The sequence below is a fragment of the Lytechinus pictus genome, chromosome 2 (assembly GCF_037042905.1).
Source record: "Lytechinus pictus isolate F3 Inbred chromosome 2, Lp3.0, whole genome shotgun sequence".
In the NCBI taxonomy this organism is placed as follows: Eukaryota; Metazoa; Echinodermata; class Echinoidea; order Temnopleuroida; family Toxopneustidae; genus Lytechinus; species Lytechinus pictus.
Genome location: NC_087246.1, coordinates 53,514,373 through 53,531,393, shown reverse-complemented (window position 1 = coordinate 53,531,393; position 17,021 = coordinate 53,514,373). Strand labels below are relative to the sequence as shown.

Below are 17,021 nucleotides of genomic sequence, written 5' to 3'. Positions count from 1 at the left end.
ATTTGAGGCCCGTTTGCATTGTATAAAAAAAAGGAACATCACAAAAATGGCAGTATACTGTTTGCTTGGTTATCTCTTTGCCAACTATAGAGTATTTTATTGTCTTAATTCAACAATTAAATTTAGCACTGTCAATTTGGTTTCTTCTTTGATGCTATTGTGTGCAGGAATGTGAAAAATAATTGTGCTTCAAAGTAATCTTTTCAATAGATTTGAACATGTGTCAATTTCTCATAATTTCATGAAAATATCAGGCAGATAATTAATAGGGAAGACTGCATTCTCAGGCTAATGAGGTGACAATATCATTGATTATGTGTGTCTGTCATGCAAAACTAGAAATGTGTTTGTAACATTAATAAAACACGACATATATATATTGCCATTGTCCACAGCGGTGAAATGCTTCTAACGTTCCATGGGGTGATATAAGAAGTAATAAATTATGGAGAAACTTGAGAAAGTATGTCTGTCATTTAAGTGCACATGGCGTATCTAGAAAGATGTTTTATTATCTCGCTTGTGTGGTCAATGCATACATAATCCCTCTTACACAAGGCATGAAATTCTCTGATAGGCATCTGTAGGCAAAGGCTGCAGCTGTATCCTTGCTGTTGTAAACGCTAACTGTAAGCAGTGCATCTGATACACCGAGACTTCAAATAGTGGGTGCGAAGCAACCACTGCCTGTACTTTTCTCATATTGCTTTAGTTTTCTTTTATCAACTATGATTTACACAGATTTTTGTAGAAAAAACTGCTTCCAGATATTTGTTGATGAGAAGACCATGATTAGAGGGCGGTATTTGTAGTCTTGTGTATCAGATGAGTCGCTATTGTAACAGTAGCGTAACAGCAAAAATATATGTTTAGAGCCTCTGCCTCGAATATAGGCTACAGGTGCAATCTCTGTACACAAAGGTTAATACACTACGTTATTATTTTTGTTTCAGAGTTTTGAGATTTTGGCTGACTGGCTATTTATTCTCACCGACTGATTTTTCCCCCACTTTGAGTGACTAAGGAATCAATATAACATTATGTCGTCAGCAGTAAGTTTGCTGCATCTCTTTGTATTAATACTGTAGTGATTGTACTGGTTATTAGTCGATGTCTTCCTAGTGTTGGTGTAAGCAGTTTTTACTGCAGGATTGGTCTTCTTTAAAAAAATCTGGCATCTGGTGTGTTTTAAGGTTATTTTTGTCACTTTCATGGCATCAACTTGTGGTTGATTTATCGTTTACCATGATGAACGTGAATTTGAACATTTCCTCGATTTTTATGTCTGATGTAATTGGCAATGAACGATTCAGCAATTTTCCAAATATTCAAGGTGAAATGGTAAAATTGAAGATCGGACCAAAATGAGAAAATCACACCTGGCAGAATTATCAGCGATGTTCTTGGATTTAACTTTTTACAAATTGTAAATTATCATTTGATGATTATTTTACTGCAGTATGTGTAAAGCTCAACACATGGCTTAGTATTTATTAATTTTTACAATAACAAAGAGATGCTAAGGCAAGCTAAAATGACTATGAAGAGCGTACTAAGAACGTACAGAAAGGGTATGTTTTAAAGATAATTTTTATTTAGTTGGAAATGTTTTGTGTTTGAAGTATGACAAGACGTTTTGTAATTTAACTTTAATTGAATTTGTATCACAAAGAAATGAATGGTGATATTCATAAGTCAAGTAAACACATTTTACCCACAGTAAAAGGGGTTATGTGATTGTGGTAAAGTAATCATTTTATGCTATGGTTTCAAACACAATCAAATATTTTTCCTGTTTCACTTGTTTCATTTTGACATTTTTTTCAAAGGAAAGTATTTTGGAATGTGTACATTAAAAAGTTATTTCAATATCGGTATAACAGCTACATACAATTGGGTTCAAAGTTAGAATTTAAAAATGGCACTTTATTCAACTCTTTATTTTTGTGTGATGATGGATCATTGAATTAAGAAGCTGTTGTATTAAAAAAAATGTTTTGATTAATCAAATTACTTTCAAACCTTGTGAGATTAATATTCAGTATGTATTATGTGCATTTCAGAAGTTGTAAGCAGCAGAATTGTGGACTTGATAGAAAAGTGGAAACTGTTCTGGTAACCTGTGAGAGACCTCAGCATGCTGATGACTTGAATGCAAATGATATGAAGATTGCAAAGAAATTTATTTTCAAGGAAGATTCTAAATGAAATGATAAAGAGATACTCAAATGTAGGTGATGGCCTTTTTTGAAGGAGAAACTCGGTGAAAATGGCATGAATTTGGGATGGCCAAAACAAAAGCCCTTTGAGCAATGTACAGTGACAGATAACTGTATAATGTTATGTTGTATTTGTGAAATAAAAGAAAATAGAAATCACTCCTTGTAGAGCATATGTTTCTGTGCGTGTATTATTATGAACAAAACTTGTTTCAATCTTAAGGATAATTTTTTTTGAAAAAAAAATAATTGAAGACAACCTAATGAAATGCTCTCCAGATAACACCTTGAAGTCCAATTGTTGACAAATACTGATGAAGTCTCTCCGTCTGTGTGACTAATTTTAAGGGGTACCCCAGGATGAAAATGATTATATCTGCAAAAAATTCCCTGAACAAAATTCAATTATTTTCCTATCGAATTTTGATCAAATTTTCAATGATTTAATTGTCTGATTTTTCTGTATCTGTACAAATCATTATTTTCAGCCTTGAGTACCTCTCTAATTATTTTGTATAAATTAGGCTAAATGTCCCTTTGATGTCTTTCTCCCATTCTTTAAATGCGCTCTCCACTCCACACACCACTATCTCGCATCTATGATCGGTTACACAACATTAGCTCTTGTGGCATTTGTTCCGGTCTGAATATTTTAGAGGGTGTAGTAGGGTTAGAATAAGGATTGCAATGAGTTTTTAGTTCAGAATAATGTAAAGAAAAGGATAAAAGTGTATTTAATTTTTATGTTTGGCTTAACGTGCAGATTTCCGTCAAAGCAATTGTCACCTGAGTGAATGTCATGGAACCCTAAGATCTTCACTCTGTTGGTGTTAACATAATAATGTACATAACACATTAGAACTTCTAATGCCCAGTATCTCTAATTCTCATTGTATACAACCACTATGGCTAAACAGGTTTGGTCTTCTACCAGTTCGGTCTAATTGGTGTTATCTTCAAATATCACTCGGTTTTTATCTGCTGATCATATCAATTTTATTTTTTGAACCACACCCCCCCCCCCTCCTTGATTATCAATTTTTATGATGCAATGGGCAACAAAAAATAACTGAAAATTGGACATACAAGCAATGGTAAATGACAAAATCATATTAGACCATGTGGAAGACCCAATATACAAATGGCAAATAGGCACAAGTGCCATGGTTGTAGATTTCACATAAGGTGAAAGAAATAAGCTCTTTTCAATGAGGTGAAGCTGATTTAAACCTCGCATCATTTAAAGGACAAGTCCACCCCAACAAGTTGATTTGAATAAAAAGAGAAAAATCCAACAAGCACAACGCTGAAAATTTCATCAAAATCGGCTGTAAAATAAGAAAGTTATGACATTTTAAAATTTCGCTTAATTTCACAAAACAGTTAATGCACATCCTGGTCGGTATGCAAATGAGAAAACTGATGACATCACACACTATTTCTTTTGTATTGTATTATATGAAATATTATAATTTTCTCCCTATTGTGCTGTGAAACAAAGTTTCATTTCTCCCTGAACATATGGAATTACCATTGTTTAACATTTTATGGTTCAGTCAAGTTGGTCCTCATTGTCAAATCTGTAAAAAATGAAATTTGTATAATTCAAACAAGAAAAAACAAAGGAAATAGTGAGTGAGGGACATCATCGATTCTCTCAGTTGCATAATTTGCATGTGATTAAATTGTGCATATAACTATTTTGTGAAAAATAAGCTAAGTATCATAACTTTCTTATTTTACATCCAATTTTGATGAAATTTCCAGCATTATGCTTGTCTGATTTTTCTCTATTTGATTCAAATCAACATTTTTCTGATGTGGAATATTTGTTATTTGTGTTGCACAACAGGCATTAGACAAGTCACAAGGTAGGAGTCAACCAAGTGACCATTCTCCCATTTTATGATATTCCTCACTCCGTTTGTGTTTCTTTTTACTTTGTTTAGGTTCATTTACTCTCTCCTGTAGAAACTTACACTATTAGTGGATTAGTTACACATTAAAATAGTAAAAACAGACACTTGATGTACATGTATTCCATGTTTTACAATTCATTTTATTCCATTCTCAAGTTTCCAAGTCTGAAAATTAGGCTTTTATGCTTCCGCTCACCATAGGTGGTTTCAGGTTGTCCATCTGATCATCCTGATAAACTTTCCTTAATAACTAAAGAACCGTTTGATGGATTAACTTCAAACTTAGTTCAGGATGTATTTTTTTTTAGAGGGGTGGGGGTCAAATGTCATTGAGGCCATTATACATGTTAATCATTCTCATGATAACTATGGAATGGTTAAAATGGTTAAACTTCAAACTTGGGATATTGGTGTAATAATGATCTGGGGCCGTTTCATAAAGCTGTTCGTAAGTTAAGAGTGACTTTATGAACGACTGGTGATCCTTTCTTGTGGAAAATGAAATTCACCATTAAATGTTCATTGGGGATTATTTAGCACGTAAAAGAGGTTCACCGGTAGTTCTTAAAGTCAGTCTTAACTTAATAACAGATTTATGAAACGCCCACCAGATTATATTTTGGGGTCGTGAGGTCAAAGGTCCCAGACATTATATACATTAATTGAAATATCTTGTGATAAATGAATAACCATTTTTAGTGTTAAATTTCAAACTGGGCTCGATGCATATGGGAGTGACAATGATTGGACCAGATTTTGGGGTCATGCGGTCAAAGGTCACAGACATCACTATGAAGTAAACATTGAAATATCTTGTTTTTGTGAAAACTAAATAGCTGTTTTAATGATCTGGGGGAGTTTCACAAGGAATTAAGTATGACTTAACCCTAAATAGACTGGGCTATTTCGACGCCTAAGAAGACTGGGGGGGGGGGGCTGATTCAGCCCCCCTTATGATCTCGGCCGTCGATCGCGCGATCACGACGAAAATTGGCACGCGCATTACCCATGGCATTATCTACAAAACTATAATATCAAATTCTGCGAAAAATCTCATTGCTCATTAATTATGCTAATTTATGCGTAAAATCATAAGTTTGCTCTAATTAACAAAATAATGCTCCTAAAATGCTAATATTTGTTTCACATACTCTTTATAGGCATCTGATTAAAAATTTTTAAAAATGTCAACATCACATTTATTTTTTTATGTATTTTATTGTTTTCTAAATTTCTTATGTATTTCTTTGTTTTTCGACTTTTTGTTTTTTATTGTTTTTTCAATGTCGGAGACTTTATTTTGACCATAACCAAGATAAAATTAATTGATTTTAAGCAATAAAAGGAAAATAATGATACATTTTATGAAATTTGGCTAAAAACACTATTTGCATTGGATTTGTACACAAATTCACGTTTTTGAGCAATTTTGGGTCTGCATGCACTTACGAAATGTTGCGTAATTTCGGAACCGCGTACAAAGGGTCACAATTTTGGTCTCAAAATTTGTGCGAGACTTAAAAGTAAAAAGTCAGCGAGTGACGCGGTCAAAAAATTTCGCGCGGCGGATTTATCGCGAAAAATGTCGAGGGGGGGGGCTGAATCAGTCTTCTTAGGGTTAAGAGTCGCACATAATGCCTAGTTGCGAGCGTTGTAAAAGGCATGACCGCATTGGTCAGATCATGTGAAGAGGATGCACACTACTGCATATTGATTAATAAGACTGCGCGTTGCATATTGTGTATGTGTCAGCATTTAAGTGCGATTCTAAGTCATTCTTAAATTTTTGTGAAACACCCCCTTGATTAGATTTGAGGTTCAAAAGGGTATAAGCCACAGAGATCAATTATTTCAAAAGCTTTGTGGTATATATTTTTGGAAGCCATCTTACTCTATTTTTGTTAGTCTTAAAAAAAGAGAACACATTCAAAAAGTTTATGCCAGCTGTGGATTTTGTACATTATGATGATCTAATATCACAAGATTTCCATCCTGGAATGCTAAATTTGTAAGAACAGTAAAAAATAAAAATCTTTGTCACTTCTTCAAGTCCCCTGATAGAGTTCCAAAGTACATTTAATGCTCTAAGTACAAACTAATGAGGGGTACATCAATGGACTTTCAGTAATCATTTTGCTTTTAAAATTAATGGAGATCATTCAACTTATACCATGACAACTCAGGCTGGATTGAGTCATGATACTGGCCACAATGAGCAAGCTTTAAGATTTTTTTCTAGTACAAGCTCATAAATAGCCAACAAATTAATAATAAGTACCGGTAATACATTTAACATGCCGTTCAATTGGATTCAGCAAAGTTCTACTCATGCTGGTCTTGTGATATTGAGATGGGCAATGACAACCTCCTCTATTACAAGTATAATAGGTTTACCACCTAGACTCTAGAGAAAGCTGAAGGGCATCTCAAAGAGGATTTATTTTCTTTCAATTCAGAAGGCAAAGAAATGTTCTCCATCTTTATAACTTAATAACTCTGGTTGCAGTTCCTCCTCATCAGCTACATTCCATACTCTTTGCCATCCGACTGACATGTTCCTTCACTGCTGCGTCCATGACTGCATACATGTCCTTACAACCCTTACTGGCTACCTCCAACACCTGCTCTAGGTGATCCACATGGAGACGATTGTCCATCTTAAAGAGAGCAATCTGATCAGACTTGGGCAGCAAGGCTACAGTCACTACAGGTCCTCCCTGAGATTCTTCAAGGTAACTCACATCAGACAGAGGTGTATTATTTACAAAACCAGAGGAGCAAGCACATACATAGTCCTTCATGGGGATACCTGCGTTGATGATTGCAAGAGTAGCGGCGTTGACACAAGCACAGTAATTCCCTCCATCTGCTTGCAGAATCTGTCAATGGAAACAAAATCAATAAGGTCACAATCCTGACAAATCTCTTTCAAATTCTTCTTGGAAAGTACTATCAGAGAAACAATATCCATAAGAATCATGAAAGGGGCAAGTTCCCATTATCAAATGACGTTGAAACTGGTAATGTATATTTTCTTGAACTGTGGCATTAACTATACATTATAATTGAGGGGGGGGGGCATAATACAAACCAATTCTCACAACTATATGCAAATGCTTGAAATATAAAAATTGGGACTCTTGGGAGCAAAGAGAGGAAATCTGTGCTAATAAACAATTACTGATAACTAGTAACAATGAAAGCAGTGTAGTAATAATCACCAACATGTACTGTACACCTAATTGTTTTTAGTTAGAACCAATTTTAGGATCCTGAACTGTAACTTAGAAATGTTTATTACAAACCAATAAGCCAGTTCGTAGTTCCACTCTGCGCATGATCAGAAGATTCTGCGCATGATCAGAGGAAGGTCATTTGTACTAAAGTGACATGGTCGTTTAAAATTTAATGAGATAAGCACCAAATGCGATGTCTTGATTATTCATATATATTCTTTTGAATTGTGTTTTTCATTCACATCCACAAAAAAATGTGTCCACGAATGACTGGTATATTTCAGTTTGCCAAGTACATTGTACAACATCCTCTAGTATGCATTCAAAGTAGAAATGCAACAAATAACTTCATAAGTATAGAGTGTTCATTGATGTGCTATTCTAGTCACCTGGTCTATTCAATTTCTTCATCCCGCTATGTAAGGCATGCATACGTAATATCTTGCTTTGAAATCTCCCTATCTTAATGAAAGAAATGAAAGGTTATTTGTCCAAAATTGTCCCAGAAGTAACTACGAACTGGTCTATTGTAAGTCTTCAATTAGAAATTATGATGTCACTAGACACTCAAATTGTCCTAGCTCATAGTCGCAATGACTTTAAAAACGCCGTTGGTTGATAGCATGAATAATTGCAGCAGATAACTACTTGTATTGATGTTGTTAACCACACACTCACTGACCTGCACAAAGATATCAATCTGTGATCTTGGATAGAGCTGTGTTTGTATGGTAGCTTCAAACGTTCTCTGCAGGTGCAGTGACATTTCGGTTGATTTCCTATCCCCTTGAGGCCGATTCTTTCTCTCATTTGTGCTGAATGTGGCCATGCTGTATTGGCAGTTGATGGTCACTTTGTCATGCTGGGGCTTACCCTTTCCTCCAACAACCTTACCAGGAAAAGAAGGAGTACAAGAAAGTATCAGTATACTGAAAGCCTGCCTCATCACATAATCAATTAATTTTAGTTAAACGGGGAGTGAACTGTGTGTGGTCTCTCATTGACTGTGTGTCATAAATACATAGTCTTAAAAAATACATTTTCAGATATCTACTAACACTACAGAGATTAATTTGATCTATAATTGTATTTGTAGAGAGAAACTAAAATGTTTTGAGAGGAAAAGTAATTGTTTTGCTACTTGGTAACATAATTATTGCGGTATAAATGTATTGAGTAGTTAATTTGCATGTTATCATTCAAGTGGGTCTACTGTATATTACTAGACTACACTAGCATTATGGGTCAGGAAACTGGCCAGGTATGAGTAGTTGAGGACTCGAGATGGCGCTATTGGCATTGGTTTGTATCTGCTTTAATATTATTTATCAGTCAAATGAATTAATTGTTGAATTGTATAGTAAACTGTAAGGTATGTTACAAACTTCAAAGATTACTTCAAGAGTATACATTTATGCCATATATTTTAAATATTTAATCATGAATCAAATACTAATTCCATTGTTTTTCCAACATGAATTCTCCATTTAGTTCACTTCATAGTATTTTATAAAGGAAGTGAGACACTGACGACAAATGACATTGACAGTTATTGTTGTTTATATAATGGCATTCATCCAAGAAAGTTTTTGTTTTCTTTGTCTTCTGTAGATTATTTATGTATTATGTTTCTATTTGAATAAATGATCGCACACAATGTAATATTTTATTATGTATTAGTAGTTGTTCTCGTGTAATGTTCTACCTTTTTTGTATACATGTTGTAGCACTCTGAAACTTTTGTGTAAAGCGCTATATAAATATTTATCATTATTATTATCATTATCAAGAAAAGATATTGATAATCTTATTTATTAATATTGTACATTATTTGGTAAAAGACGTTCTCTTTTATGCTATATAGGGATCTTAATTACAAAAGTTCAAGTGAAAACGATAAATTGAATGCATAATACTTATACATAAACACTGAATAGTCATGTATTCTAATTTCTAGGTATATTATCTTTGTCCGTATTTTTTCAATTCTCCTTCAAGAATCCTATTACTGACTTTGTCTTTTTCTCCACATGTCTTTATGATGTTTGGTCTGTAAAAGTAACAGAAGTACAGAACCTTTGTTGAGTGCACTCGGCATGGTTTAAAAAGAAAAAGATATCTGACTTTTAAAAAAAATTAATGCAAACACCACATGAAAAAATTGAAAAATAAGAACGACAAAAGCAAAAAGTTTTTGCCAAACCAAAATCTGAATACTGCACTGATCATGTTGCCATGATGACTGAAAAACAGATTTTGATGGTAATTTCATAGTGTTTTGGAGTGTGATATTCTGCCCCATATACTTGACACAGACACTCATAGCCTGTTGGGTTCATACCTCATTCAGGAAGAATGTGCAGTGAGGTCACTCATTCAATGAACAAGGTTATGATATTATAACCTTGTTCTCTCTTAGTACTCCCTTTGTGGGGAAATAAGGTTGGCAACTTCTGGCTTATTTCCTCTTGATCTTGGGGACAAATGCTTGATTTTTTTTACACTGAGTCTCCATTACAACTATTCATCACATAACTTGGCTCTTAAGTAAATTGAGTTCTTTAAAATTCTTTTTCTACATTGAAAATAGAGATTGAAAAATGACAATTTTCTTGAAATTTTACTTTCCACCAATAGAGGGCCTACACAAAACAATGCCCAAAATTCAAGTTTTTGAGTGCTCTGGGGAATGGAATACAAAAATGATCCCCAACTTCAAATTACTAAATGAAAAATAAATTGCAACTGCACTTTATGGAAACAGTAGAGGCGCTGGTCCAAAATTGGGATTGTCCCAGAAAACAAGGATATCCTCATAAACCAAGATAAATCATGTCTTGATAAATTGCGAATTTCCTTGTTTATGGGGAGTTTTTTTCACTTACCCCTGCGGGACATCAATGGCAATTACGGGGATCGGGAGTGCTAAAAATAGATTCAATGACATCAATTCCCCCCAGTTCACCGTCTATTTTTCACGACTTGCTGTCTTCCAATCATCTTGTTATGAAACCTGATAAATATGTTTACATTGACTAGCACTCGATTGATGTTGGCAATTGACAGGTGAATGAACTTTCTTAGATTTCTTCTTTGAAAACCGAGACCGTCCCTGTAAACTGGGACGATCCCAATTTTCTGACCAGCGCCTCTGCCTATGCCGCTACATTGCATTACAAATCAAATTTACAGTTACTGACAAAAGTGACATTTACTGAACAAAAAAAGTGGTAATTTATTTATTTATTTCAAATGTGTTTTGTAATTTTATACTGCATAGATCTACAAGTAGATTCCCCACAGGCAGCAGGGTGGTTGCAGTGAACAAGTGATTACTTAGTGACATTACCATGGCATGAATAAAGGAGTAACACAATTGTGAATAGATTGGACAATGTCAATGATCATGAGCAGATGAGCTTGACACAAATATGAACATATGGGACTGTATCATAAAACAAAGTAGATCTACCTCGTGTGGACCGTAAACAGTTGCCAAAGCCTTGGTATTTCCTTGCTCAATGTATGCTGATCCATCTGCCTGATCAAAAACTCCCAGACGACACTGAATCTTTCTCAGTTCAGATGGTCGTCGACCATCTAATCTAAATCCCTCGTCGGATAGAAGCTCCAGTCCTGCCATTACGATCGACACGCACACGATCGCAAGGCAAAATCAACGAATGTGTACTTCTAATTCTGTGGGCAACTAGCATATCAAGGGGGGGGGGGGGCGGGGGGCAGGGGAATCCACGGAAATTCCGTGGGGGAATCAATCCCCGGGATCGGAGCATGCAGAGCGCGAAGTCGGAGATGATCGAGGAGCTAGTATGAGATAATAGTCCCACAGCTCGTTTCCACACATTTGAAATTGAAAATAACTCAATTTGGAGGGAAAAGCTTGAGTGCGGAGCACTGCCCACCTAAATTAATCAATGGACCGGGAGGAACTTGCTAGCCTGCTACTATAGTAGTTTTAATTTTTTTTTTTTTTGGGGGGGGGCCGGGGTTAAAAGTCGAGTCCTTCAGAAACTTACATTATAGTATAGGCCCAAGTGTACATTTTTTTCTAAATAAACGATCAATTGCTCCCACAGTTTCGATTTAGGCCAAGTGAAAATGAATTTCAGAAATAGCATTTTAACTTAATCTTGTGGATCTCAGCAGTGCGTTTATAATGTGAGTTAGGAAAAGTGGGAGAGATGTGACTTTGGGTGAAGTAGGTTGTATGGGATCCTGCATGAGGAAGGCTCATTCCTCCCCAGTCTAATTGATTTTCTTCCCCTTCATTTAGGTTGGCACCGCGGGGTTGGCAGCTAGTGCTCACTCAAACATGAATAGTTTTCCAACATTCCTATATACTCCATTCATAATAATATGAATGGTATAAAAAGACACAGGATAATGAGTAATAAAATCTCCGTTTGCATTGTTGCCTCTTTAATAAACATAATTTCCCCCAAGTATATATACGTGAGGCCTTTTGCTAAATGGTTGTCTATGACTCCAGAAGGTTGCCTCATTGTAGATTAAGGTACATGTTGCTGGATCTGGCTGTATCCAGTGATTGTACCAGGATTTTAAAACTAGGGGGGGATGCAAGATAAATTTTGGGGGCAATTTTTGTTTTGCCTGGGTCGCAAAATCGACTCGCGCAAAGCGCAAAAAGAAAACGGCCGAAGTTGAGGACTGTGGGCGTGACATATGATATTTCACCAAATAAACAATGCGAGTGCGAAGCGCATGCTGAAATAATTAATATCCTGAGATTATAAAGGAACGTTCTAAGCATTTTTGATCACGAACAGCTGGGTATTTAATTAAATGATTAATGCAAGCGCGTATCGCGAGCTGAAATTATGTTCAACACTGGCACATGCAATATGCGCGTAACTTGCTAAAACAAAATAATGATTAAACTCAAATCAATGAGAAAATTACCTTGTGCATATTAATTGACTTAAACACTGGACTTTTAAGCCCCGTGTTATCCTAATGATCAGATCATTTAATTATCTCGATCAACAGTCACTGTGAGCGCGAAGCGCGAGCGAAATTTTGAATTTCATAGGCCTATATAATGACCTCAAATATTTATGTTAGTGACTAATATTGCAGCTAGAGAGCTAAGTTCAGCTTACCGTGACTAGATGATAAATTTTTCAAAATTTGAAGAGTGAAAAATGCTGTTGGGGGCAATTTTATAACTGAACATCTTTGGGGTGGGGGCTTGTAATTTTTATATATAAGCTGACCGATTTTGGAGTGACAGAGTTTTTTCTCGTAAAAAAAAAATAAAAAAAAAAAAACATTTGCGCCGGCGGCTCCTATAAATTGATTCCTCATAATACAATGAGCAGCTCATTATGAGCTCTCTTGAAGAAAGAACAATGAAACGAAGAAAGGACTCTGCTTCCAAAAAGTACAACATATTGATAAAATTAACAGATTAAGTAAAATATGAATAAAGCTTGCAACTTACCAAAGTTGCAGAGCTAGACGGCCGTGGCCTATAGTAATTAAATTAAATAAATTATTGGAGGATCTGTATGAATAAATCACCATTTTTTAAAATCGAGAAATGGGAAGTTTCTTTACTTTGTTTTACCAATTAAATCTGTCATCGAGAGCGTTATATTATTTGCGTCGCTATAAATTCTTTTTTGTTATATTTGTATTTTTTTATATTTGTCTACAGACTAAGTATTTACTTTGTTCTAGATGATTTGAATGTTATATTCTGTATTTTTTCTTGGTACAATTTTTTGTATTATGAATAATTATTTGACTTTGTGAACAGTGTTTTGTTGATATACTATTACTTGTATCATTCTGATGAACTGACTGATTTTAATAAATACTATTACAAAAAAAAATTAGTTGTGTTGTCTGGTACGGTGGTTCCGGGGGGGGGGGTGTCGAAAGAAGGATCTTACGGAAATTGAGAGAATCACCAAACAAGCAGGAAAGATCACCATGCAATCCCAAACTTTAACATGCCCGCCTGCAAAAAAAAATTGTATATAGGCCTACTAGAAATACAACAAATACTGAAAAACGATAATCACCCACACTTCTCCAATTCAGACAAAGGACTTCGGCAGTGGGTGGTATGGCGTTGGGGGGATGCCATCAAACATTTTGAGTCACTTAGTGGGTGCGCGAAGCGCGCTCAATTGCCAAGTATATATACTGACTATATACATTTTAAGGACTGTGCCATTAAAAGGATATGTATCTCAATGATCAAATAATGCGAGCGAGAAGCGCTATAGCTAAAAATGTTTGATATTTTGGCAGACCTAAAAAAGGGACATTAAGCAAATTGTTGTAATCATGATACGTAACTCTATCACAAAACAAACAATGCGATCGTGAAGCGCGAGCTGAATTTTTGTATATATTGACCCCAACATGAACTTTTTAAGTACGTTTTTTTTATGAATTCATGGATAGCATACACATCTCACCATAGTCACGCAAGCGCTTGCTGATTTTGTTAGAATTACACCTAACACACGAAACACTTTTTGTAGTCATTGTAATCATGAACATGATACATATCTCACTAATCAAATATTGCGAGCGCGAAGCGTGAGCTGAAAATTTTTGAAATCCAGACCTGACGAGGTGCATTCTAAGGCTTGTTTGTAGGAATTCACTAAGACCATATACGCATTTCACTAACCAATTAATGCGAGTGCGAAGCGCGAACTGAATTTTTTTGATATTCTGACCAGAAAAAGGGACATCTTGATTTCAGGAATTCAGACATTAAAAGGGGGCAATCACTTAAATTTAAGTATCATGAAAAAAAAAGCATATGTCACTACAAAAAACAAAATAAATCGAAGTGCGAGGAAATATATTTGGTGTATATTGACTTGCCAGTGAAAATGGGATGTTTTAGTGCAACATGCAGGATTGTTTATGCGAGCACCAGGAATGATGAACACGCCCTAAGCAAATTATGTTTCATAAAGTGATGGAAATTTTTGTATTTCTTATGTAATGATACAGCGCGTCCCAAAAAAAAATGTCCCTCTGATATGCGGCTAAATAAAAAAAAATATTCTCATCGAAGTGTATGGATATAGGAAGCTCATATCATGTTCTGAATTCTATACAAACTTCATTGGTCTCGCTTCAGTTGTTTTGAATACACAGTCTATTATGTAACAGTGGTGCTTTATTGCCCATTCCAAGTTTGCATGTATGCAGCACTGCTGTGTGTTCTGCACTTTCTCGCATATCAACCCACTTTGACCATTCTGACCAAGGAATTCCCCGATCTGACCAGGGAAATCTCCATGATCTAACCAGGCTCATCAAATCACAACCTTGAGCATGTTCAGAAGGCCCGGTAAGAAGGGCAAAAACAGTATTTAACAGTTCATTTCATGTTTGATAATAGAAGATGCTCACTGATTGAGACAACGGGTCATGTCTGTTTCATGCCTAATTCCAACAATACTGCATTTTTGTTTTCATTCCTTTTTTTTAGTTAATAAGCTACTGAAGTCAAGTTAATTCAATGTAACTGTTAATTTAAAAGAAAAATAAAAAAATCAAATTTTTCTTTGGTAAAGTTTTTTTTCCGCAAAGGGTGATTAACTTTTGGATTCCCCTTTATATTTCATATTTCACACTGTTAAAAAAAAACCTGATTTTACAGGGAAAAAAAAGTAGATATTGCAGAAAGTAATAACAGAATCATTCTGTAAATTCATAATTACAGGAATTTTTCTGCAATTTAACAGAACAGGTCTGTTTAAAAAGGGGAAAAGGGTGTAAAGGAAATTTGTAAGGTTCCACACCAAATACCAATTTCTTGTAAGATTACGCAATCTGGTAAGATTGCAGGTGTTCTCGAGACTCTGCTACAGCAACCGCGTAGCCAGGATTTCATTTTGGAGGGGGCGGTATTATAATTATAAGGTCTTTGGTGCCAACACTTACAAAGCGCGAAGCGCGTTCCCTAGGGGGTGGCTGCAGGGAGGGGGAGTTTCCCCCTCCCGCGCGAAGCGCGAAGCTTTCGGTATTTCATAAATTAAAATAGAAAGGAGCCGTTTCTCTTCTAGTACCTATATCAGCTCCAATTCAGTTGACTATTTTGTGATTTTGAACCTTGTATTCAAAAGTGATCGTGAACGCACAAAAAAGGATCAAATGGAGGAAATTAAAATAATAATTGCCCCGCGCGATGCGCGGAAGCTAAAGCTTTTTATCAATGTTTTTTCCAAAGAAAAGGGTCTCGAGGGGTTCTCGAGTTAAAGTTAAAATGAATGCTTCCCTTGGAAAGATCAGATTTGATTACAAACAATTATATCTTTAACTCGCAAAACAGAGGAGAAGAAGGGTATATGCCGGGAGGAAGATATTCCTCCCCGCCCAGAGCAATGAAACTCTGAAATTTTCAAAGGGCGGACGTTACATCAAATGCAGATATCTCTAATACCCCATTGGCGCTAATTCAATTGATTTTCAAGGATTATTGAACTTCATTACAAAGAAAATAGTGGGCAAAAAGTTGAAACTTCTGTGATTTATTTAAGTTATAAAAAAAAGGATGATTTCTTGACTATTATCCTGAAGCGCTTGATTTTGAATGATAAAGAAATTTAAGTGCCATTCAAAATTCCAAACTGAGGTCGCAAAACAGGACAGGAGATGAATGTGCAGGGAAGTGAAGTTTATAATAGAATTTGATAAAAAGATATTGTACTTTTTTATTTATTCAATACGACACGAATTGTATACCTTCCTCTTTTTAAATTAGGTACCTGTTTGCCCCCAAATTATGGTTGTTTAGTAATGAGCTGAAAAGCGGGAGAAGTTGCCTATATGGAGGTGACGGCAGAAATTGATATAAAGATCTTACCCGCCCGGAGTCGACCCGACCAGAGGTTGCGCGATCAATTTGAAAAAAAAGAGGTAACTTCATATACTTCGGACTAACCTTACTCTAATTCCATGGAGCTATAAAACATGTCTAATTCCATGCCATATATATTTGAACTTTAACTGGCAAGAAACACAATATAGCTGAGGTGGAAAAACAGGGTTAGAAAGGATAAGGGGATACAAAGGAGAACTGCAATATTGTCATTTAACCGCGCGCAGCCCGGAAGCAAAATTCATATATATGAATTAGAGCAAGAGTGAAGGAGTTTCTCTTTTGAGAAAAAATAAAGAATAAAAAGAAAAACCAACAAAGCTAACTTTCTTTCCTTTCCTCGCTTCGCTTTTCCTTTTCTCCTCTCCTTTTCCCCTTCTTTTTTTTTTTCTTTTTGGGGACGATGGGGGGGGGGGGCGGCGACCGCCCCCACCGCCCCTGGCTACGCGTCTGTGCTGCAGGAACTTCTTTTATTTTAGGGATAAATTTTCTAACAGTGCAGCTTATTTTACTCATCCATCATTCATATTTTCTTTCAAGTTGGTACGCTGATTCCCCTTATCAATCATGAAAAAAAACATAATCGGCTGGCCAAAAAAAAAAGGAAAAAAGAGAAAAAGAAGGAAAGAAAGAGAAACGTATAGTGGGGAAGAATTGTTTATTATACATCGCGTCCCAAAAAAATGTGTGATGTCACTTGTGAACAACTCTCCCTATTACTTTACTGCCTCTTTTTCACATAGATCAGTAC

At 35.6% G+C, this 17,021-nt stretch overlaps 1 protein-coding gene across 1 annotated transcript; it reads right to left on the bottom strand.

Annotated features, from left to right (window-relative positions):
- Positions 1-4,249: 4,249 nt before the first annotated feature.
- LOC129253979 (exosome complex component RRP41-like) lies at positions 4,250-11,068 on the bottom strand. The gene is made up of 3 exons (XM_054892423.2): positions 10,847-11,068; positions 8,057-8,263; positions 4,250-7,017 (listed from the first exon to the last, which is right to left on the bottom strand). The coding sequence occupies exons 1-3, from the start codon at positions 11,015-11,017 to the stop codon at positions 6,655-6,657; spliced, it is 741 nt and encodes a 246-aa protein (XP_054748398.1). The 5' UTR covers positions 11,018-11,068; the 3' UTR covers positions 4,250-6,654.
- Between the last annotated feature and the right edge of the window lie 5,953 nt (positions 11,069-17,021).

Bases quoted from the DNA above. Each gene is read 5' to 3' on its own strand.
- LOC129253979 (XM_054892423.2), bottom strand. From the start codon at position 11,017: ATGGCAGGACTGGAGCTTCTATCCGACGAGGGATTTAGATTAGATGGT. The intron at 8,264-10,846 runs GTAGATCTACTT...TTTCCTGGTAAG, and splicing joins CTGTTTACGGTCCACACGAG to GTTGTTGGAGGAAAGGGTAA. The intron at 7,018-8,056 runs GTCAGTGAGTGT...TTCCATTGACAG, and splicing joins AGATTGATATCTTTGTGCAG to ATTCTGCAAGCAGATGGAGG.